The following is a 25345-nucleotide window of genomic DNA, read 5'->3' as shown; positions in this document are numbered from 1 at the left end:
TGTAGTCGTAAAATTATTTTATTGTACTTTTCGCTAAAATAAAGATATCAGAATCAAAGCTGTTACTAGAGTTGTATTTAATATGTTCCAGAAAGCGGGAGCGGTTTCGTAGTAGTAATTATTATTTTATTTTTGAGAAGGGAATATACAAGCATAAAGTTATCACTTGAATGACTGAGACTAACATAAGTGTAAGTCATTGGTGTACTCGGAATAAAATTGAAGATCCACAGTGGAGTCATTCCAGTCTAAATATCCTTGCTATCTAAGGAGTGGGATTTTTGTTTATTGCCTTCATCTCACGACTGCTTGCAGCTGATCTAATAAAACGTCTAATAAAATTTTGTTTATTGTATTTTTGCATTCCGAAAAGGTATATTTTATACACTATTGGCCGTAACTATGATCAGGGCCTTATCAATTCTGAAATTAATCTATACTCGAAAATTTATTATTTTAAATCATTCCAGTTTGTGTTTAGTTGACTTTTGCAATAATGTTTCGGGCGACTTCGAGTTTTTTGGAGTTTGAGTAATACTGGAATGCAACACTAGCTATTAATTATTACTCTGATATAATAATATGTTCCATATTCGATACAAAAGGAATCGATAATAGTCATCGTAGATAGTTAATTCATTATCAACCCTATGCCATACATATTTAATACTTGACTTCTTAAACTCATCAATCGTGATTATTAATGATATCATTTGTAGCTGCTTATATATGCACATAAATGTATGTTTTGTCCTCATTAGGAACTGATATTTTATTCATTTAATTTAACCCTTCATTATACGTGAGCTTGAAGATAAATAATCGTTGTTCTTAGTGGGTTATTTGTTTTCTTTATTGTGAGATACTTTGTACATGAATAAATCAAAGCTTTTAAAGAGACGTTTATTAGAAGTCCAAGTTAATTTTCAAGTGACAAGTTTGATTAAAGTATCATACCTAGAATTGTAGAATCATATACCCATACCAGTATGTTTAAAAAATATTTTAAAAAAACATTGTACCCCTGACAATTTGAAGAATATTTTGTAGAAAAGCAGCTTAGCTATTATGATGTTTAATTACATTAGCTACAAAAAGCTTTGAGTGGAAGAAAATACACACATATCCCATTCCATAATTTCTAGCAAGGACATAAGCAGGAATTACTCTGTTATCGATCAATTCTACTTTAAGTCGAACAACGACTTACACTTTTAAATTCCTAATAAATCACCAGTGTTTATTGAGAACACACGCCAGCGATTACTTACTAATCATATATTATCAACTCTAGATTGAAAGAATAAAAATAAAGTTTCCCATTCTAAAATATTTTATTATAACCTATAAAATATACTTTAAAGAGTGTCTTATATCCAGTGATAAAATTGAAATGACTCTTATGAAATGTTCTTATATTCCCAAAAATTTACAATTCCAATATATAAAGTGGTATGAAAAGAACTTTCTATATATTTCATGGAAAAAATTGGAGCGATTGTGAGTAACAGTGTAAAAAAATGGTTTAGTCCAAGTCGAGTCCTTGCTCTCGAGTCAAAGTCCCCACTTTGGCTTAGAAAACTTGTGAATCGACTTGAATTGATCCCATATTTTAAAAAAAAGTTACACCACCATGATCTCACATTCAAAGGCTTAAGACTAAACTTGGACACACAAGTTAGCTTATACATAATTCAAGACTAGCCTTATACTTGTCATTATTAAAAGGGATCTGAAAAGAAATCAGAGGATGCAAACTGGACTCAATAAAAATATTAAGTGTAGGTCTATGGCTACGTAGGTGGAGGGATACATATCCCCCTCCCTATGATAATGTTATCAATTTGTCTAAAAATTAGTATTTTTTGTCAAAATTTCTATTTTTTTGTCACTAACTAAAAATTATAATTTCAAAGTCATTTTTTTTTACAAATCACTTGATAAATTTGGCTTAAAAAAACATTGTATTAAGATTGAGAAAGTTTTGTCAAAAAGCCCAACAACACCAGCACCCTAAGGAACATCCTAGTAACATTCTTGATTCAAGGACATGTACAAGTGAGCAAAATCTTGAGACTAAGTTTGAACATGCAGCATTTGCATTTTCTTTCAATTATGAGCTCAAGCCCAAGTCGAGTAGCAAGTGAGATCCTCTATATGCACTTGGTAATGTACTATGTTTTTTGTTTGTTTTTTGGGGAGGGAGGGGGGTCCTTGAATTAGTCCTTGATCATAATATAATTATTTTTCAGAAGGACGAGAGGGTAACAATGAACCTCTTCTGGACAAAAAGAGAGATAGGGAATAAGAACTATATTAGTGAGGCTGTTGATTATTACAGTTAGTATAGATTCAATTATACAAATTACGTAGTTATCTAGAGCATCTATATATCTATAATATATATATATATATATATAATTAGTTCTTATAAAATGTTATAGTAGTAATATAAGATCTACCTAGGAAGCGCAAAGCCTCATGAAAAATAGGTTCTTTTAAAAGAGGGGGCTTATTAAGGGGGAGGGAGAGAGAAGCATCGTTTCTATTTATTACCATTTTTCAAGTATCAATTAAGCTCTAGTTTGTTCCATTTAACTTTGGGATATAAATCATTCCAGCTAGAGGGAGAAAGAATCCAAAATGAGATTTTGAAATAACAAACCATTCTTTGCAATGATGCTCAACTACTTAAAATATTCACTCGTTTATTTTTTGCGATTTAAGTCGATGTAGGTATCTATATAAATCATTGGTGTTGTTGCAAAAACTATATTTACTTATTAAAACATTCCAAGAGGCTCCAATATTTATAAACTATTAAATAATCACCTAGCTTTACTAATAGTAAACCTCTTATATACAAAATGATATTCCCAAAAAGTCAACAAAGTTTAATCTTTGTCACATGTTGATTTGTATCTCGCTGTTTTCCTTATTGTATATCACATCCTTTCCTTCAAAACAAAAGGTCTAAAGACCCATTCCTCCCAACTATGTATTTATAAATTGTTTAATCATTGATTGGAATTGTTCACAGCTTAAAAACAAGAGGTAATTCGAATTTAACCAATCAATACAACCAGCAAAATTGACAGCAAACAAAAATGTAAATGTTTATATTAAGAGATACTCACGTGTTGTTTAATTCTCCCCCGTTCGTAAAGTAGTCTCTATTGGATCTCTCAACCAACCTTAACCAAGTTGCAGTCCGGCAATTCTTCCAAACAGTGGACCCCCATGACCCCACGACCCCGTGATCTTAATGTACTAGTATAGATATATCTGTTGGTTTCATCAGAAATTGACAATCTTCGGTCCTGAAGTCTTTTTGTGAAGCACTGATAAATGATCATGCAAAAAAAAAAAATAATAATAATAATATGTTATAAGTAAAATGTAAATAATTAAAAGGTACAATTCATATCATTTTTTTGCTGAAAAGGGTTAAAAAGCGATTCATGTAATAAAAAAATACGACTGACAATGTTTGAGATCTTTAATGAATATTTAAAGATAGCTCAATTACCATTAATTTTTGAAAGTTTAACTCTTTTTTAAAAAATTTAATATTTATGCCTCATATGCATTGGTCCAAACTTTTAGATTGTTTCTTACTGAAACATAATTACATCTAAAAATCTTCGTTCCTCCCTGTGAGTTAATTGGTAGATACTAAAGGACTCTTGGGAAAGAGCGGAAAGACAAAGAATCAACAACAACGACATAAATATAAGGGGAGAACTAAGATTATCTTCTATAAATTCAGGGAGTACCAAAAATTATAATATAGACATATAACATATATTATATATTACAACATAGAGTGGACGATTTTCAGGAATATACAATATGAACGAACATTTAGTTGTATTTTTGACACAAAAAATACAATTGATAACTATTTAAAGTTTTTTATCATTTAAATCATCGCTATAAATCTCCCTAGTATTTGCTAATAATATAATATCCAAATAAGTGATAGAATAAATTGAAATCAAACAAATTGAAATAAGCTACAACCCAAGGATTCTAAAAGTTATTTTTGAAATTCTAACTTAGTGAAAACAGTATGGGCTTAATCAATTAGCTAAAAGGGATTTCAATATACAAAAAACTATCTGGATATCATCATATATGTATTAAATAATCACACTCCACAAAGAAAATAATTAAGTCAAATTGTTACGAAGTTGATTCAAAAATGATTGGAAATTTACAATAACAAATTAAAACATGGATATTTCCTTCCATTGCACAAGAGATGAGAGGGCTCCAAAAACAATAGTATTTAGATTTATATAGACAGTATAAGAGAAAGTCTTAATACATGTTTGCGTGTTTTCGTTGCCTTTATTTAGGAGCTAAAAAGTAATCATTCCCTTATAAAATGATCTTGACTTTCATCAGAAGAAATGTTGGTCGCTTTCCTCAAAGCTTCTCGAAATTGCATTCATGCAAAGAACTCTATTTAAGTTTATCATCCGGTACTACGTGACAATTAGTAATTCAATAACAGACTATATTCAGTTTTATACTATTGTAAAATCTTTATTCAAACCGATGTGAGCTCTTCCTTATCTTCGTGAGTCTAGGAACGTTTGAATATATGATATAGATTCCCAAATAAAAATCTTAAAGTAAAGGAGTAACTTTGCTTTTTTTTTTTTATATCTAATATTTTTATGTGCAAATACTAAGATATAATTGCAATATGTGACAAACTCAACTATTCTTCTGAAGACTTTCTCAGAAACATTATTCTCAAAATGTGCTTTAGACAAATAATTGAATTACAAAAAATTAGATTATAAAGCAAAGTGACATCCTTATAAACAACCCTTTTAATTGAATTTTTAAATCCCCAAATAATAAAAATAGTTGATTATATAACAAGACAAACTCTTTAGCCTTTGCTTAAATTCCAAATAGCACGTTTGATGACATTGATCCACAACTTCATTCTCTTTATGTCTTTTGAAAAGGTAGACATTATTATAAAAAAGAAAACTGGATACTTTTTATATGTAGCTGATCTATTTTTATAATACATTGCACTACACATTTGATATTACCATTGTGAAAAATACATTTAAATTATTAGCTAAATATAACAAATCATTTAATCAATCAAAAAAAAAAATAGTAGATAAAACCCATCCAAGACCTTTCAAATAGATCTTATAATAGCTGACAATTTTAAACCAACCAGAAACAAGTAGGAAAACATGCTCTTCTTCTACTGAGTGTCCGCTATTTCCCTTGGGTTCTTTAGACGAAACTACTGTTTCGGTGGTAATATATAAACCGAATCAAATCACGTTTTCTTTTCTAACAAAAAAAAATGATACTTTTTAAAGCTTTAGGACCATTGAATTATTATCTCTAAATATTTATAAAAATAGCTTAAAGTTTGTTAATTGTATTTTTTATTTTTTTTAAAAACACTTTGAAATCTCCGGATTTTCACTTTTTTCATAAAAAAAAATGAATTATTTAGCGTCCTTATCTAAAAATTTATAATATAATGCAACGAGCAGTCCCTGTCAACTAATAGAATGTGATTTTCAATTGACAAAAGGGTAGCCCAATGCGGATGTATATTTACAGCTAAATAATAGCCCATTTAAGTTGAAGCAAGCAACGTTCGGGTTACTAAGTAGTAAAAAAAAGTCGAAATTAGACATCTAACAAAAAATGCATACGAGTTGTTGATTTTTGGGGATATTATTGTGTTCAGTCGGATACATTGTAAAATGTATTGTATCTTTTTACTTTTCCTCCAAAAATTTTAATTAACCAACTGTTGTACTTTTCTTCATTCAATAATAGTAAATAATTGCTTACAACTTCATTATTATAAAAATACACTTTTATATCAATTAATTAACGTTCAAAATACTAATTACGGAGGAAAAAGACGTAGACAATCTACCGCTTATTAAAAAAAAAATGAGGCTTGTTGATGTTTTGGAGATTTCCATTTTTGTCTAAACAACCCAGCATTATCAACTAAATTGGGCATAATATGACTCCTTATATATAATATATGAGTATGAACTATATAAACTAAGTTATTGCTTACAAAAATCGGTCCTTTAATGTAGACTTTTTGAACTCGAATAAGCTCTGTGAATATCTGTACCTAAATGAAATGGTAAAACTAAGTTATTGCTTAAAAAATGTGGTCTTTCATGGTGATTTTTTTCTCAAATTGGCCAGGGTCATAATATCCTTACGATTTAATAGAAAATATACCTAGCAGTTGAATGGAATGACGTAATTGGCTAACTACTTTTTGTTTTTGGGTCCATTTTCCTCTTTTTCGTTTTGGACTAACGGTTGAGAGATACAATATGATTATAATAAGAAAATTAGTTGATAATTAATATACAATACCTAATTTATGCAAATAATTACATAGTTTCATAATTTGAATTTCAAAATTTCTTAATTTTAGTTAAATTTTTGATTTTGTGGATCACCATAATTGTCTTTTGAACCTCCGATACTTTCTTATAAATTTAAATGCAAGTACTTCCCTAGGGTTTTCAGCTACTCTAACATTAATATCTATATATTAGTGTTATAAAATATGGTAATTGTTACATATGACACTCTATGCATCAGTGAACGACATGGAATACTTTTTGACCACTATAAATTACTCATGTAAATTCAAAATCTAAAATAACAGTTGGGAAAAATAATATTAAATTTTGTGGACAGAAGATAATAGATTATTTTTAAATTGTCTAATTGTAATCAAACAAAACATTTCTACACGGAATAAGATATTTTCCACTCTCCTTTCATATTTCTTTTTCATAGACAAATAAAAAGAGTACACAAAAAAAATTAATTCAAAATTCGATAGTTAATTAAAGAATTTTTCAATACCTCATAAACCAATAAAGTAACATTCCCCCACCCCCAAAAAAATGGATATTGAAAATATTCAATAAATTAAGACTTAGATAGCAAAAATATGATACACACAATATATTAGATTGATATTTCAGTTTCTTGGTGAGATATACATAGAGTTGTATAAAATATGACCTAAACGAGTCCAATATTTATTTTAGTTGGTTCTAAGCTGTGATCATTATTATTTAATTATTGATGAAGTAACATCTGAGTAGAAAGTAATCTCCAGTGTATGTTCCCATCAAAGACGAAGATTAACTCTTGTAACTTGTTAAGAGTTATAACTGTGACTTCTTATTGGACTTATAGTAGAATTGATGATCCACATTGGAGTAATTTCTACGTATATTTTTCCTAGGTACAAGGTATAATTATTGTTTATTCCTTTCCTTTCAGGGCTGCATACAGCTGATCTAATATAACGTCAGGACAGCCAAGCTGTTCTACTTGAAAATATTTTTCAAATTGTGAGGATTACCACGTTAATTTTTAGTTTCTTTATTTTTACATACCAGAAGGTCATATTTCATATAACTTTAGATATATATCCAAAGGGAAGAAACAAAGGGTTGATTCAGTCTAGGTAAAAAGAACCAAAAAACTGAGTTTAACATTTCATGGGATTGGAAGAACATTGCTATACCTAGAATCCTAATATATTAAAATACATTGTTTATAAAATTAGTTGAAAGGCGTGATTCAGGTGATGATTGATTTTACCCCCCACCCCCCTAACTATAACTAATATATAGGTATATCTACCTATGAATGTAAAGGCATATATATAGATTATGAATGCCCATAATACCTACTCCAATCTACTACATACATGCCTACGTTCATGTATGTACCTCACAGAAAGGTTAACTCATAAATCATCATTTTTATAGTGATTATCATCGTTCATCCTCTGGGCTGTTTCTTTATTTTCTTTTAGAGTTGAAGTTGGTCGCATACATAGGTATATTGTACTTAAGCACATATTCTTAGTGTTTTAAATTAGAGTATAGTAAATAGTACGTAAATTATGGAATTTCGTGTATGGACAGTATACTACATATGTTCGAGTTCCGTCAAGTTCGAGCTAGGACAAGATATCTATTTTATTAGAACACAAAGAGGTATTTTTTAATGTTTCTTTAATAGATTAGATAGATTTGCACTGATTAATTATGTAAGAGTAAATATTATGGTATTACAATTACTCTCACTGACCTAAGAATTGTTTTTAAAGTCCATATAGGTATAGATATAATGAATATTTCCTTCTCTAGGACCAACTGTGAATCGAACCTACTCACATCGTATTCAGGATAATAATTTCTCTGAGCGAGTTGTCCACGGAGCTACGTCATATGAGTTTCTGCGTCGAGTTCAGTTTATGTTATTGCAATATCCCAATTTTCGAGTTCGGTCAAATTCAAGTTAGGAAGATATATCCATACAATAAAGTTGAAATTTTGTTGACTATTGTTATTATACCTCACAATTTGTTGAGATGTGTAACCCAATCACAGGATTCAATTCAATAGACTCAAATAATTAAACATGAGTCGGACCTGCATCTTAAGTACATAGATTTGATTAAGGTAACTCATTTCCTTTCGATTCAAATAAACATCTTTCTGTCACACTCAAGAGTAACTTGATTTATTTGAGTCCAAAGTACTTTAGTACCTGTATTTAAAAAATATTGCAACTGTTTTTTAGCCCTTGTATTACCATGGTGCTTTTATTATTGTTTTTACTTGGAGAACTGAGAATAACCTTTCTAATCCAACTTTTTTAATTTCGTAGCCTACAGAATGCTTTAAAAAATATATATTTTTACAACATTTACATAGATGATTTAGCTTTATTTTTCATTTTGTTTTGCTAATATTTAATTAAGATTTCTTTGTTATGGAAACTCCTTCTGGAAAAATCCTACTTTTGTTTCACTTTTTCTATGGTGCATAATTTCAACCATAAGAAATTGCAAAAACATAGTTCAACTTCATAGCTAGTTTTAACTCAATTTTTTTTACTTTTAAATCGTGAAACCACCAAAGTTCCTCGATTTTGTCTTTATTTAAAATGTATTACAACATTTGTCATCATCATCAAGGTCAAAGAAGACCTTAGTATGAAACCTTACAAACAAACAAAAAACAGCTTCGTTATGTGGGCAATTAAGGAAAGTCAGATCAAAATATATCCTTGATTGGTACACAACCCATACTATTGTTGTTATGATATTTTCAGATGAGAAGTTGTATGAGACAAAAAGAAAATCTGGAAATTACAAAATCTTGGCCAAGGATCCCTCCAGCATCTATCCATGGACTATAAATATGTACAACACCCAAAAACCAGCCTCAACCATAGTTTGGGGTGCATTTGCATCAAATAGGAAGAAATCATCCCTTTTCCGTAAGCAAGATGGTTTGAAAATCAATGAGAACAAATAACAACTTCATGGAAAAGCAAGATATTTCCATAGGCCTCAGAAGAACTTCAGGATATCCATATTATTTCCGACATGATTGATATTATGTACTTTCAAAATTGACCAGGAATAGTATGCCTCTAATTTTGAATATTTTGGCCAAAATAATTTTGGTATCTATTGTAAACTGATTACAATACCCTGGACTTTGAAAGGTAGGGAATAGGAGAGAGGAAGGCTAATGAGGTATCAAGGACCAATAAAAACCAACTAATAGCTGCAACTGAATTCAAAACTGAAGGAAATTTTAATATGTTCTACTATTAAATATCTATATATATTATAATATAACTTTGCGCGCCTTAATATTAAATGTAATAATTTTAAAACTAAATTATATGCTTCTTGATTTAGAGCATCCCTGTAGAACATGTCTTAAAAGTAAGACTTCTTTAAGTATAGATGAAAGATATATGATGTAGAAATGAAAACTTTACCGAATAATAATTTCACCATGTTGTTCACTGAAAATAAAATGTTATTCTTTACTGAGTGATACTCTCAGACACACACAGTATGAAGTATGATATAATATATTATTTCATTTTATTATTCAACAGACAATTTGACGATAGATCCTTGGAATTTCTTTGTAATACTGTTGTCCATATTTGAAAAGTGACGACTAGATATGAATATGTTTAGATCAAATTTTTGGATTTATTTCCTAATAAGTAAAGTTATGTACATACATATAGTGTTGTGTCCTATACACATTCACAGCTAGAGTTGTAAAAAATATGACTTTCCGCTATTCAAAGAACAATATACCGAAAATTAACAGGGTAAATCTGACTATGTAAGTGAAGAGACACTTTTTGCAACTTGATTTACAGACTTGGTTGGTAGTTGTACGAAAATTTGATCTATGAGTCTTGAAGATATATTAGGTTGGGGTAAAAGTAATTTCGTATTTCCCGTCCCTTTTTTTAACAAAGTATATCTTGTTCATTATTGGTCGCATCGGATCATCCGATGAGACATTGTAAGGGTGTGAGTGTATACTAAAGATAATTTTTACATTATTCCGTTTTGAATTATCGTGCGTGGAGCAGGGAGGTCTCAAAGGAAGACATTTGCCATATTTTAAATTTCTAGTACCTGAAAGACGAAAACGTGTCGAAAGTGACCAAGAAAATTTGCAATCTATAAAGGGGCAATACTTTTTCTGTTAATGTTGCACAGCAGTGGTTGGAGCCAAAAAAATCCGCTTAATTTTGCATTCTACTGTGAATATCTCGACCATTTGAAGCTGTTGATTGAACAGAAGCAAACAGAATTAGTGAATAATAGAGAAATCGTGTTGCATGAAGACAACACCAGACTGTACATATTTTTGGTGATATATCAGAAGCTCCAGGAGCTCGGATGGGAAGTTCTTATGCATCCATCCAATAGCCCGGACCTGGAACCAAGTGACTACCACCTGTTCCTCTCTATGGCCAACGCACTTGGGGATACAAATTTGGCCTCAACAGAGAACTGTGAAAATTGGCTCTCAAAGTTTTTCGCCCATAGTAACAAGGGCTTCAACAAAAAGGGGATTATGAAGTTGTATTGACGTTGACAAGAAGTTATCGAACAGAAAAGGGGGTACTTGGCTTATAACGGATGATTGTAAACTTCTTGTAAAGAACTGAAATAAAGCAAATTTTACGAAACTACTTTTTCCCCAACCTTTTTATATAATAAGTACAACCATCACATTTTCTATCAAAGTGTTTGAAATTGAACTTTTCCTTCGAAGCATTGAAATGAGATGACCCATATTTAGGATACATAACAACTAGTGTTTGGTTTGGTCTGAAAATTCTAGATCGGTCTGAGACTGTTATGGTTTTTAGTCTAACGATCTAATTCTGTCCGCTAAAGAAGTTCGGTCTGAATCCGTCTCAAAGTTAAAATTGGTCTGGATTGGTCTCATTTAACAATTGGTTTGTACAGATTCTATAGATGAATTGTCGATGATGTCATGTCTCCTTCAAAATTGTGAATAAGGGTACAATAACGTCATACGAAGTTAAATGTGTTGCATATCTCAGATTTGTACACCTATTAAATCAAGAACAGACAGAAAATCAGTACATTTATTGAGACTGAAATAAATGGAGAGATATAGGTGACTGAAAAAAATATGTCCAGGATTTGAAAATATTTAAGTTTAGGCTTACGCTCTGAAACAAAAGTCTGGACCAAAATATTGGTCTAAATGGGTCTAGAAAAATATCATTTAAGACCGAACCGAGAAAAAATAGTTCGGCCTTGAAGTAAGTCGCAACACTAATAACTATGATACGTAGAACTGTTAGAATGAAATATCTTGCCTATCATATTATTATTTATTTTTATTTTTTTCCTATATGTTATTCTCTCTTCAAATGATTTTATACCTAATACAAACATTGTTAGCGAGATTGATTTTATTTGAATGCAATGCTATTGTTTTTTTTTTCTTAAATATGTATCAAAAATATGGGATTCGTCAACTGTAAGCAAGCAAGAATGATTTTTTCAAATTTATTCTTCAAATTATCATTATCTTCAATTTATGTTAATAAGGGTAATTTTTGATTAAACGTCTATTAATTCCTTACAAATCCAAACGAAATATTAAAAATGGATATTTTTATAACATCTAAGTTTAATTTACCCTTTGTAATTGTTACATATGATACTATAAGCAAGCAGCAGTGAACAAATTAAATACTTTTTTACTATTGTATTACACATATCTGCGAGTTCATAATCTAAAATTGTATTTGGAGAAAAAAAATATTAATTTTTGTGGACTTTAACATAAATTATAGATTGCTTCTTATTTAATAAATTGTTAATAAACAAAGTATGTTCTATACAGGAGAAAACATCTTCCACTTTATTTCTATGTCCCTTTCTCATATTTATCTTTGGGGTAGATGAATAATAGGAACGCATTAAAAACATTCTTTGAAACCTCGAAAATCAATTCCGGTATTTGTCAATAAGGCATAAACCATCAAAGTGCCGTCCCCACCAGAAAGTGGATACGGAAAGTTTATGATAAAATACGAATTTAAATAAATGGTAGAAAACAATGGTGGTGCACTCAGGATATTAGTAGGACATTTCAGTATTTGGAGTAGATTAAATCCCTAAGGAATGAAAAGGGGGTTAACCATTTAGACACTGCAAATGACACCTAAAGTTTGCAAAACTTACCTATCATAATTAGAGGAAATAACGCAGTATATACTATTTGAAAGTGGACTTTTTGAGGCTAAATAAAGTCTCATAAATCAAATTAATGTTTTAACTAGATAACAAACATTATTCAAGGTGTTTGAACTCATCCCAGGCATTTGAATATACAGTCCATTATTAGCAGAAATATGTTTATGAAATATTAGAGTACATAAAAAAGCAATTGGCTATTTCTCCTTTCCTTCATATTTATTCAAGATTGTTTTTGTATTGATTTACTATATATGTAATACACGAAAAATAAATCGGGTCAATATTGACGTATTTTGTTACAAAATAATTGAATTTGGCTTTATGTGTGTTTTTCATTTGAAGACGGAGAGGGGAGGGATTGCTTCTTGTCTTGTATCAATATTATATTTGATAAGATAGGGTTTACTAATACAATATATGTTTTGTATATGCTGTGAAATCGGTGCAAATTGCAATTTCTTCGTCTTAAAATACAGTATTTAATTACAAAATTGGTCATGCTAATTACCAACTATTCATTGATACTATCGAGTGAAATCACATTGTCATTATGTACAAGTATTTATGAATAACATAACTGTGGGCATTTGAATTTAATGATGTGCGTCAGAATACTAATATTTTATTACTTATTTATTAACATAGTCAAAAATTACAGCATTAATATATCAATCATATGTGGAATATTCAATTATTGCATATTCTCGTAGCAAGTACTGAAAATCCTTCATTTAAAATTATTCATTGAAGAATTTGCTTGTACAAGTTACAACATGTACAAAATCACAACTTGTACACACAATATATTATTTTAACAACAACACAAAATGCAAATGTACTTATCAATAATAGTTATTAAATACACATATTATGTGAAATTTAATGGAGTTTTATGTTGACTCAGCACAAATGTTATTCCCTCAATTCATATCTAATCCCTTTGTTTTCATTACACTGTCTGATACTTTTTTTATGTATGCACTAGGGTTTCTCTACCGGTATCTGAGAATCTCGTTTTCCCGGGATTTGTCGTGGTTTTTAATCTATGGGGTCTTTAATTTTAGATCCGGGTAGTTCGGTTGATTTTTTAATTATTCGGGTAATTTCCAAAAAAAAAATTATAGGTGCCGGGAACTGTGAAATATAATATTTTTATTATTATTCTTGGAATTATTCTTTGTTTTTGTAATTTTCTTGAATAAAAAACTAAAAATTGGAAAAAAATTAAAAATTCAATTTTTCTCAATTAAAATTTGAAAATTCAATTTTTCTCAATTAAAATTTGAAAATTCAATTTTTCTCAATTAAAATTTGAAAATTCAATTTTTTGGAGAAAAAATTGAGAAATTTACAAAAAATTACATTTTTAGGAAAAAAAATTAAATTAAAATTAAAATTTTTTGAAAAAAAATTCAAATAAATTTTTGAAAAAAATTCAAATAGTAATTTTTTTTAGAACAAATTCAAATATTAACTTTTTTAGAAAAATTTCAAAAACTCATAGCTATTCACGGACAAATTAATTTTTTTGCAAGAAAAATTGAAAATTTTAATTAAATTTCAAATATTATTTAATTTTTTCAAAAAAAAAATATTAAATTTTCTATTGAAAAGCACAAACTCTTTCATTTCCGGCTGGGGGATACATCCCCTCCAGTCGACTCCCTTCGGACACCCTGATATCATTCACTATAAATAATATATCATTTTATTATTGTATATTTACACATTTAGACTGTATTTCACAATTATGGAACTTCCTAGTTCCATCAAAAATAGCTCGTTCTTCACTTGCTATTTAAGTTTTTTATTGTACGTCAAATTGAGTTACTAAATTCAAATAAGTGGGACCCACAGATTCGCATAAAACCAAAATGTGCGCTATTAAGGATAATGATAAAATGAAAAAAATAAGAATATATTGGAACGACTAAAGAAACTCAACATTAAAGGTGGAAAAGGTTAGGAAAATAATAATGAATCAAAAAACATGTACCTCAAATATATTCACTCATTCACACACCCTCAATCAAAAAATGACTCTGGATGGACATTTGTAGAATGCCATTGGAATAATACTTTAATATTTATCTACAAAATCCATTCCTAACAATGACGCGGGACAAAAAATGAACATAGTGAACTTGAAATATTATAAACCTATTATAATTCAAGGTGATATTTATGTTTCCATGGTTAAGTCTGTCGCATTGTTCCTTAAGTCTCTTCTGGAAAAACTAAAGAAAATTTTTGTTCATTCTTTCAAAAAAAATATATAAATAAATACCTGGGACTAGTTTACATTAAATGAGAAACCTTGTGTTAGTAAGTAATAACATGCACATTCGATAAATTGACTTTTCCAACTGTCAAAAATCTCAAAAAAAAAATCAACATTAAATTAATATTACAACACTTTAATGTAATGCTTGTTTTGTAAGTATTCATTTGTGCTGTATAAAGGGACAGTATATTACTCTTTGATTGAATCATACGTGGGTAATCAGGGATTTAGATCGTGTTCATATTTGAATCTTATATGAGCTATATTACTAACCGTCTGAGGTGAGACAGGTCCTTAAACTGCTACAAGTCCAAGTTAATGCTTAAGTATTAGCACAAAATTACAAGCCCTTAAATATTTTCATTCAGTCCGGTTCACGTCCTCAGAAAATTAAAAGAGTACCTTATACCGAGTGAAAAGTTGAGACGGTCTCTAACCTAAAAATGACACCTTCGGGCTGTTCAGAATGAAAACCTCGACGGTTTTACTTTGGAAACCAAGATATGTTTTAAAAAATTCCCTATGGTTACTTTTAGTGATTATTTGAGAAGGAAAAACATCAACAAAGAAGCATTTTAAAAAATCAAAATGATAAAGAGTAAAAATTTGACTTCTTCGGAGAGATGGTTCAAACACCATTTACACTCGGTAATGTTGAATGCTGGAGCAACATTCTTCAATGACCAGAGGAGTAACTGCCCGTTTTTCAATGAAGCGGGCGAGATACTTAACCATCTCTTCCGGAACTGCTGGCTTTTAAGAGCGGATCTATTGTGGGAAGAGGGAAGGCAAGGTTCACGCCATTATTGCCAAAAGTCACGAAATAATATATTATGCTACGTTACAGACATCACAACCATTTTTAATTTATACATCAAAGAAATTAAAGGAATTGATTAATTCTTTAATTAAAAATAGAAAATTTTGCTACTTACGTTATTTTATTTTCAATTGTTTTTCAGTTATTATTATTATCTTTCTTTTTAGTTTTGTTCCACTGTTTTTAACCAGAAAAGTTTTATATTTCGACCACCTTTTTTTATTTTTTTTCTTATTTCTAAGTATTAAAAATCTGTGTTATGTGGTATACTAAACTTTTTTCTTTGGATTATGTGTAATTGTTCATATGTATTGCTAATAAACCTATGCCAGGTGGCAAAAAAAAAATGATACCTAAAATTCAAATAAATGAACCTTTCAAAAACCTACAAGACCTAGAACAGTTTTGAAACAACTACTCACTGAAACATTCTTAATAAAAATATTTTAATTTTATATAAAAATGAACATAAAAAATTATAGAAATGTTTCTTCATATATCTGTTCCTTGAGATGATTCTTCATTAATACTGAATACACTTAGCAAGTTTAAACGAATGTATTATATTTTTACTACAAAACAAAATTAAGAAAAAAATAGGGTGCTAGGCCCAGGATGTTTTTTCATGATGGAGCAAAATTTGATCTTTGGGTGAAAGTGGAAAATCAGGTAAATGATAGTTTAAGAAAAAGTTATACAGTCATAACCCTCATATACACTGAGGTTAAATGATAATTGTAAATTCAGGTAAATTTTGATGGACATGGTCCCTCTGTTGCACAAACTCTGATATAACTCAGATATCTTCCTAGTAAATTATATTTTTACATCAAATAATATGGCTTGAAAATGATTATTATATAAGTTCAAATAATGTTTATCTAATTTTTTCTATAAATTTTTCATATCTGTGTGTAAATATTTATACAAGAAATGATATTTTCTAGACGTTTAATGTAATAAACCTTTGCTCTAGAATTTTGTTTTTAAATGAAAGGATAACTTAATCAATTGGATTTTTATATATAAAAGTGTATTGAGTTGTATTCACTTTTCTTGACACAAGGACAATATATATTGGTTGTGTTTCTAAGAAAAATGGTTAATTAGTTTCAAATAGTTAAACTTTAAACTTAGCTGAATGAGAATGGTATATGCTTAGAAATATGATATATTTCACATTCCAGTTAATTAATATCTTATAATTAAGTTCATTTGATTGATTTAAAGACGGCATTTACCGGTTGGTCCATTGAAATCTGAACAGTTAATCATTCAATAATTAATTAAGGTTGAGTCATTGAAATTAATTCATATTTCGATATATAAAAACATAAACAATTAGTTACAAAAAAATGAGCTCTGTAGCTTACTTGCAAGTCGAGAAAATGACTCTTGAAAGTGACTGACAAATTTCAATACGTGCACTCTTAACAGTTGGGTGTCTCCAGGACACCCGTTTACCCCGTCAGCAAGTCCAAAACGTTCTAGAGAAAGGAGGATTCTATCAAAACGACCAAACTGGGCTGGGAGGGGTAATATAAAATAGCCCAACCCAAATCCCCTCAAGTCCACGAGGGCCCATGGAAGAGATCTTGGGGTTTTACACCAGATTTTATCGAGAGAGCTATCAAAAAATTGAATAGAAAGATCCTTGTGTTCGTGACACCAACTCCTCCGTTGCAAAACTCTTTTCTATAAGTCTTTTGAGTTCTTTTGAACTCTTATTTGACATTTTTTGGGCCCCTAAAGCCCTGATGCCATCCCCCCTTACAAACCTTTCAGGGGCATGTCTATGGGAAGGTCTGCAGTGTCCATCATCCAAACACCGAGGCCCTCAAAGCCACTGTCAGTCAGCACGGAGACCCCTTAACATAGTACCTTATCTGCAACGTGCCCCATACCTTCTGCTACCGCCTGCAAGTCATCATTGCCACTAAAGGCAGATAAATTAATGATTAAGAGAGCTCAGACACACATAAATTATATTTTGTTGAAGTTTAAAATTCAAACTGTTGAGACTTTAATAGACCACTCGGTAATCATCAAAATTACTAATTGATTAATTACAAATTTATTTATACTTATATAAAAACCGTGTATGGATGTATCACAGTTTTGTGCTTTGTGGTAAACTGGCAAATGGGCAGAAGTATTTATTTACCTTGTAACTCGTACAATTGATTTACAGATCAACAAAATGTTCAATTTTTGGATATGGGGTAAACATTTCAAGAATGATTTCTAGCAATGTAGTAGGCAAACTATGGTCCATGGAGCGCACTTGGATCACTGAATACTTTTTTGAGAATACCAAAAAGCTTTTATGAAGGGTTGTAAATGGGATTTAGATGAAGCATGTACAACATTTAAGTACTTTTAAAGATAAATTAATAAAACACACACCTACATTTCACCAAAAAAAAAAAAAACACTGCACTTTGTTACCTTTATTGTATCTAGTAATCTTCCCTCCAAAAAGAAACAGAAAAAAGATCCAAAATCAGTTGGTTGTTTTTCCCAATTTTATAATAGATATTCAATTATTGCTTGGAATTATTCAGAAAGCGATAAAATTTAACTTTAATTCAACAAAAGATCTTTTAGAATAAGGGCATTTATAGAAATAAGAGTTGATGCAAAAGACAGTATAAATTTTAATATTAGTGGGGAAACGGTGTAACAGAAGAAATACTCAAAATTATTAGGTGACCCAATTATTATCCCTCATTGTAATACTAATATTGATGAAATAGTAGGGATTTGATCATAGCTGAACAAGAGCTACTTTCAATTTAACTCATCAACGTTTAAAACATTATAAATTAGAATATTGATTATGGAATAATAATATAGCTTTTAAAAAAGTATCAAAACATACTTTTAGTACCTCAGGAGATACTCGTACATGGTCGTAGATTTCGCTTTTTATAATACCGTGGATGAAGTCATTTTCTCTTAACCCATATGTAACTTTTCTTCTCTTTGCAAAATTTACCTTGTTAATTCAGTTTGAGGGACAAAAAACAGGGGTTACTAAGACCACTATCTTCTACAAATATTGATTACGTGGTCTTCCTTTACCACTTGATATATAGCTTTGGGAGATACCATTAAGAAAAATCAGTTGTTTTCCCAATAAATATAATAGTTTTGCTTTTTTATGTACATTTGGTATATCTTTAAAATTGTACTTTTCTTAATGCAGTCCTATAAAAAATAACCTTTCCATATTTTTGGGCCTTTTACTGTAAAGTTTGTCCACTCATGACTGAGGTTAATACAATTACTTCAGTAAGTTTTTAAGACAAAGTTCCTATAACTTTTAATTATGCATAGAAAATTATTAAATGTAGAAGTTTTTTTTTCTATTTTCTAGCAAGGAATACTCTATACATGGACCATATACACTTTTTTGCTTTCATTTTTTCTTGCCACGAAAAGTTATTTTTTCTACTTTTCCATTTGTAGAATATTTATGATATTCAAGAGCAAATATATTTTTAAAAAATAGTATAATAAGTGTCTTAAGGAATTACAAGAGTTTTTTTTATTAATTCTTACTCTGACGATATAAGAAAAATAGATTAACTCAAAAAAAATAATATATATTTATTACTGGAGATGGGGACTTGGACTCGAGACTCGGGATTCGACTTAGATTTGATTCCATATTTTGAAAACATAAGACTTGCTCTCACAATTAAAAACGAGCTGTATGACCTAAACTCGATACCTGAGACTTGCAAATCGAATTGGATTCGAAAGCTATTTATATTTAATTCAAGGAAATATTTTACACTATGGGATTTATATTTAAGGAGGGGATTTTGTAGAGAAAAAGAAACAAATTTTAGTTATTAGAAAAGGAAAACGCTTTTTGAGTCTGCTATTTTTTCTCTTTTTGTTAATTCTTGAATAAATCGTCGTGCATGGTGTTAATATATTTCTTTGAAGGAATAATTCCGCTTATTTTTGGTAATTAAAAAAAAAAGAATGATAAAAGAACAATATGTAATTATGTCTTTAATTTCATAATTATAAAAATTTTTAAAAATAGCCCTAAGTTGGTATAAAAAAAGGAAAGAAAAAAATAATATCCATTTCATGTAAAGTCAGCACAGTTGAAGTGGTCCATTTTGATGAATAAACAACCAAGTTTTATATGAATAAATTTTTTTATTATAACTGTTAAGGAACATAGTCACATATTTCTGTGTGTTTGGAGGGCCAAAAACTAGAAGAACTTAAACTTTAATGTCGATCAAACATCTATCCCACAAATACCAACTTTATGGTTATTTCAGACAATAATACTTATTGAAAATATTGTATTATATCGATATACAATCTCATTTCCATATTGTAGACACTACATTATGTATTACTATGGAAAAAATAAGATATTTTTTTGCTAATTATCCTATTTTTCTCGTACCTAACCAACCTATTCTAGCCATTTTTAGTGATTTTCAGTACATGCGACTTGGATTTTGTTTAAATATCAGTGCTTAGCATTGTCATCAAGTAATATTCGTTACAGATGTTAAGTCTTTTTTTATATTTTTAAAGCCATTTGATGAAGTTTATCAATATTTGTTGAAAATGTGTCCATTTTATATAGTACAAATGAGCCCCCTTCATTTAGTATGCAATTAATGATGTCAATGAAAACTGAAGTAATAGATATATCTCTATCATGAAAAGAAATTGAATATACATATTATTCGAACACATGAATTTCGGAACTTCCCCTCCATGTATCATGTTCCATATTCTATTTTTCATTCCAAAGAGCATTACTGACGATTCTTTAAGTGTGTGGTGTATATGTGATCGCCAGTCACCTGGCTTTGCTGTTTGTCTATCCACATTTATTCTATTTAGAGCTTTAAAACAAAGTAGCTGAAGGCGCATGTTAGCTTGAGAAGATAAATGGTGATAGATTTATCGTTTTCCCACGCAAGATGTCGCTTTTTATGAATGCACAAATGACGTCGTTATATCAGTTGTGTCATCTTCCCTTATGTCCTACGCAATTTTTCCTTCCTTTTGCAGAATTTACCTTATATATTTGGTTAAAAGAGTGAATTCAGTGGACAGTAATGTTAATTATGTAGAATACTCAATCCTCTAGCGGGGGGGAAAAGCCCAATATCCTGTACAAATCACGTGGTCTTTGTTTCCCTACTTTGTTTTAACACTGTTTAAATATAAACTGATGCACAGAAGGAAATGTATCTGTTCGATGGGTCGGTTATGTGTATGATATTATTACAATATACGACAGATTTATGTGTGAAAAAAATGAACGATTGAGAAGAGGAACATTATAAACAAATAACAAGTTGTATACATGTACTAATATTTTGAATCTATTTAATTAGTTATCTGTTAAATGATTCAACGTTATCTTTTCCTACGCAAGAGGTCTTTTTTTTTACAATACAACAGATGACATTATTTTCCTTTATGCCGTATGCAACGTTTTCGACCCTTCACAGAATTTACTTTGTCAATTCAGTTAAAATGGTGAATACATGGAGACTGGTTGGTTAGTTACAGAATAATATTCAAAGTGTGACAACAAAAAGTGTCGCTGCGATCACTACCTTGTGGTAATATTGATCTCCTGAAAATGGTACCGCTACTTTGTTTTAAAGGTTTACAGAGATTTCAATAAGGGGTAGGGGGGGGGGGTGGAGGGGATATCATCAAATGGAACTCTGATAGGTTTTAAATATCTGTTTGTTCATCTTTGGACTTGAATAATTGAAAGTAGAAAATTATGGTGTAGAGTTTTATTCTCCTTCTACTCTACAAATGTCCCATTCCTAGTCCTTTTTTGTTCGAACAGTAAATTTTATTAAACTGCAGAATTTTGACTTCATTTTAAATTATTGTCCTTCAGAATTGTATAGTTTTAAATGTGTCTGCAAGACCTGGGACTACTGAGTCAAAAAAATCCGTCTCATTTAAAATTCGGTCCAGGAGTTCTATAGATGAATTATTTATGACATTTAGTATTTCTCAAAAGTGTGTACATCCGCACAATAACGTCATTTGAAGTTAAATGTGCTTTATTAATCATATTTGCAAAAAAGCCAATCGTCAACACTGTGAGAATGAGAAGTTGAGAGATACAAGGATTTTTTTTTGTTAGTTTCCTAATAGATAGACTTTAGTTGCTTCCTGCAGATATCCATTATTGAACTTTTAAAAAATGCATTTCCCATATAATCCCATGGAAACACAATATCAATTTTCATTTTTACACTATCCTCATTAAATATTATTGGATTAATCCCTGACTTACTTATTTAAAATATAGAATGACATTAATGTGATTCTGTATGACATTTTTATAGCTTCTTTGTTCCAAATGTATTATTTGCAATGATCTGTTTACTTGCAGAATAAGTTCATGGTCATTGAGCTCGTACACAACATTTAATCCTAATAATAGGAACAGAGGGAATATTAGATATAATGTCTGTACATATATATTAATATCCAGCATATATTTTTGAAGAATAATAACTCCTTTAGTATTTCATTTGTTTACAATAAAACATTCGAATATGTTTCGTTGACTCAAGAGATGTTTAATTTTCTCGAATGATTTCCATGCGTCAATAAATGTAACATTTATTTTAATTTGTCAGAGCTACAGAAGAAAGTGCACGCGTAGATATTATTTAATGTATATTTTATAAAAGGTGTTCAAAAAGTAAGGGGCTTTCTATTTTTTAGGAAATAATATTTATTTATTCATCAAAATTGATGTTGACCCCTTCAAAGTAATCCCCCTCAAATAAAATATACTTGTAGCAACGCTTTTTCCAATCCTCAAAGCACTTTTCAGTATAGCCTTGAGGTCTTGCAGTGATGAAGTCTTTATCTACTGAATCGTTGTAAACCTCCTTCTTTTCCTAGGTCTCTTCAGTTCCACGAACAAGAAAAAGTAACATGGGACAATATCCGGTGAATATAGGGGCTGAGGCCATTATTGTGGTGTTGTTTTTGCCCAAAAAATCTCTCACAAGCAAATATGAGTGAGCAGGTTCATTATCGTGATGCAAAAGCCATGAACTGTTTTCCCACAATTCTTGACATTTTCTTCGAGTTGCTTCTCCCATGGAACGCGCGATAAGCTCCAAGATAATGATCTTTATTGACTGTACGACCATATGAGGAGAACTCCTGATGCACTACACCACAGTAGTAAAAAAAAGCAGTGATCAAAACGTCCAAAAGTGAGGCTCGTCATTTGGCATCTTCTCGGACATTTTTTATTTTTTTTTCGATTCAGAACATTTTCACCATATGTCACTATTAACATTTCAAGTATTTTGCAGCACTAACATGCATTTTTAACACAAAATTTGATACAAATTTTATGATCCATGTTTTTCAATAGCAAAAAATCTCCAAACACACAAAATACTTCTATCTGTTATGCCTCTCACAAACAAACTAAACATATTATATAGATGATGTGGCTCAAGTATCAGATATATGAGAGTTACAAAGTTATCCTCAATCAGCCATGATGTTAGTGATAATTCCCAATTATAATTGATAGAAAAATGCCAAAATGTATAGCAACTAATGCTATAATTATTTTAGCCCAGAAGGTTTTTTCTGTTCTCAACAGCTTCTGTGGATTAGCAATTTGGTATGGACTTGAGATACACACTATACCATACATCAATGTATTTTGATGTTATTTTGGGAAGAAGCACAAAAGTTTTATACTACTTACACTCTACAAAATCCCATCCCAAGTCAGGGTGTGATCGAGGTTGTGTGAATGAGGAAATTTAATTTACATACATGTTTTTTGTTTCAATATTTTTCTTCTCCTATTTCCTTAAATTATCTTTAGTCAAGCCTAGGGATTTATCTGGCCCAGATCAAAAACCATGGTTGGATATTGAGCGCATAATGAGCGGCATTTATGTTTTCTTGTGCATTTTTGAACGCCTGTGTGCCTAAATGGGAAAAAATAGACTATTAATGGAATAAAACTTTGCACAAATAAACAGAAAAGGAGTGAAATACCTGTCAAATACATACAGAAATGTAAGCTTTTTTTTATTTCCTTTCTATGACTTCAAATGGCTTTTACAATATATGCATAAAATAAATGCCTAGTCAGAATTGGAAAACAAACATAACAACAATTTATTAAGAAAGTATTCAACAAAAATATTATGGAATATTGTCTCTTTTCTATTTACAGATAGTTAATATACCTACAATAACTATAATCAAATATCAATTTTATTATATTTTCGTATGATTAATCCTAATTAAAATATCTCAATATTTGTTTAATAATTATTTATAAAATAAACAAATATTTGGAATTTAACATGAAGTCCCCATTGTAAATGTGTCAACTGCATAGAAACTGATGTTTAGTCTGAATGTTTATTACATATAAAAGTATAGTCAATACGGGCGTGAGTCAATATACTGTATTTAGAGCTGTCACTGTCTAATAATTTCTTGGATATGGGATTTTAATTGAAAAGTTGCTGTTCTCAACTCTGTTTTGGTCGAGCTATTGTTTAAATGTATTTTAAAGATAAAGGCAGTCTTCACTAAGGACAGCATAATATATTGATAATGTTACACTGATGATAGATTATATTATTATAACTTATAATTCCTATCTTCATAGGTCCGTCATATCAACAAAGAAGGCGAGCGAGAAGCGCTTACATGATCGAGGAGAGAGAAGATAACAAAATCCTTATTGTGTGCGCCACTGCACTGAAATATCCTATGGCCATGCCAATTTTACAAGATCAACAACTAAGTTTTCCAATATAATTTATCTCTAAGACACTGGTGAATAGTACAAATAAGAGATTCCTCTTGTCTGGAGTCTCTTTTATTTCAAAACGAGGATGAGTGTCGTCGAAGAAAAAAGAAAAGCTCAAAATGAAGAGCAATTGTCCAGTAGATGTAATATTAATGAGTCTGATTATAAATCTAAGCTTCCTCCTCCTCCGGATGGAGGATGGGGCTGGTTCGTTGTTTTCGGATCTTTTATGATCCATGTCATAGGTAAGAAAATTATTCATTAGATACATTGATTGTTTATATTACTTCCGACAAAATCCTCGGATTTGGTTAAACACTTTTACTATATATTGAGTGGCAACTGAGTACTCATGTGACACTTGACTTACAAAATTGATTACTAATTATCTTGAAAGTCATAAAAGACTCAAATAATTTTTACTTTGCATCTTCCTTCTATGTAAGTTCAAGGTCTGAGTTACTAGCATATTATGAAAAGAGAAGGATTCGGAACAAGCATTTTTGATTCTCAATCCAAACTACTTCTGTACATATGTAAAATGAAAAATAAATTGTCTTATCTCAGTAAAAAACTTCTTAATAATATATTTATGTTCCTTAATATTGTTGTATTGTATAGAGTGATTTCATTTGACGTCAGCATTTTTTATGTCAGCCATTTTGGGGACTAAACAACCGGGCTTTATCATAATAACAATCCCTTTTTTCATTAATATTAAGGAAAATAGTGAAGAACTGGATCTCCAAATGGAGCCAACAAATAAAATGACTTAAA

The 25345-nt window shown here is 30.0% G+C and overlaps 1 protein-coding gene across 1 annotated transcript in view; it reads left to right on the top strand.

The window, feature by feature from the left end:
- The window catches only part of Mct1 (Monocarboxylate transporter 1), a 49830-nt gene that overhangs the window by 10909 nt on the left and 13576 nt on the right, over nt 1–25345 (top strand). The window contains exon 2 of the mRNA XM_040709978.2: nt 24425–24813. Within this exon, the coding sequence (XP_040565912.1) occupies nt 24654–24813 (160 nt within the window). The 5' untranslated portion in view covers nt 24425–24653. The remainder of the gene's footprint in view (nt 1–24424; nt 24814–25345) is intronic.

The sequence above is a fragment of the Lepeophtheirus salmonis genome, chromosome 4 (assembly GCF_016086655.4).
Source record: "Lepeophtheirus salmonis chromosome 4, UVic_Lsal_1.4, whole genome shotgun sequence".
NCBI lineage: Eukaryota > Metazoa > Arthropoda > Copepoda > Siphonostomatoida > Caligidae > Lepeophtheirus > Lepeophtheirus salmonis.
This window is presented reverse-complemented; position numbering and strand designations above follow the sequence as displayed.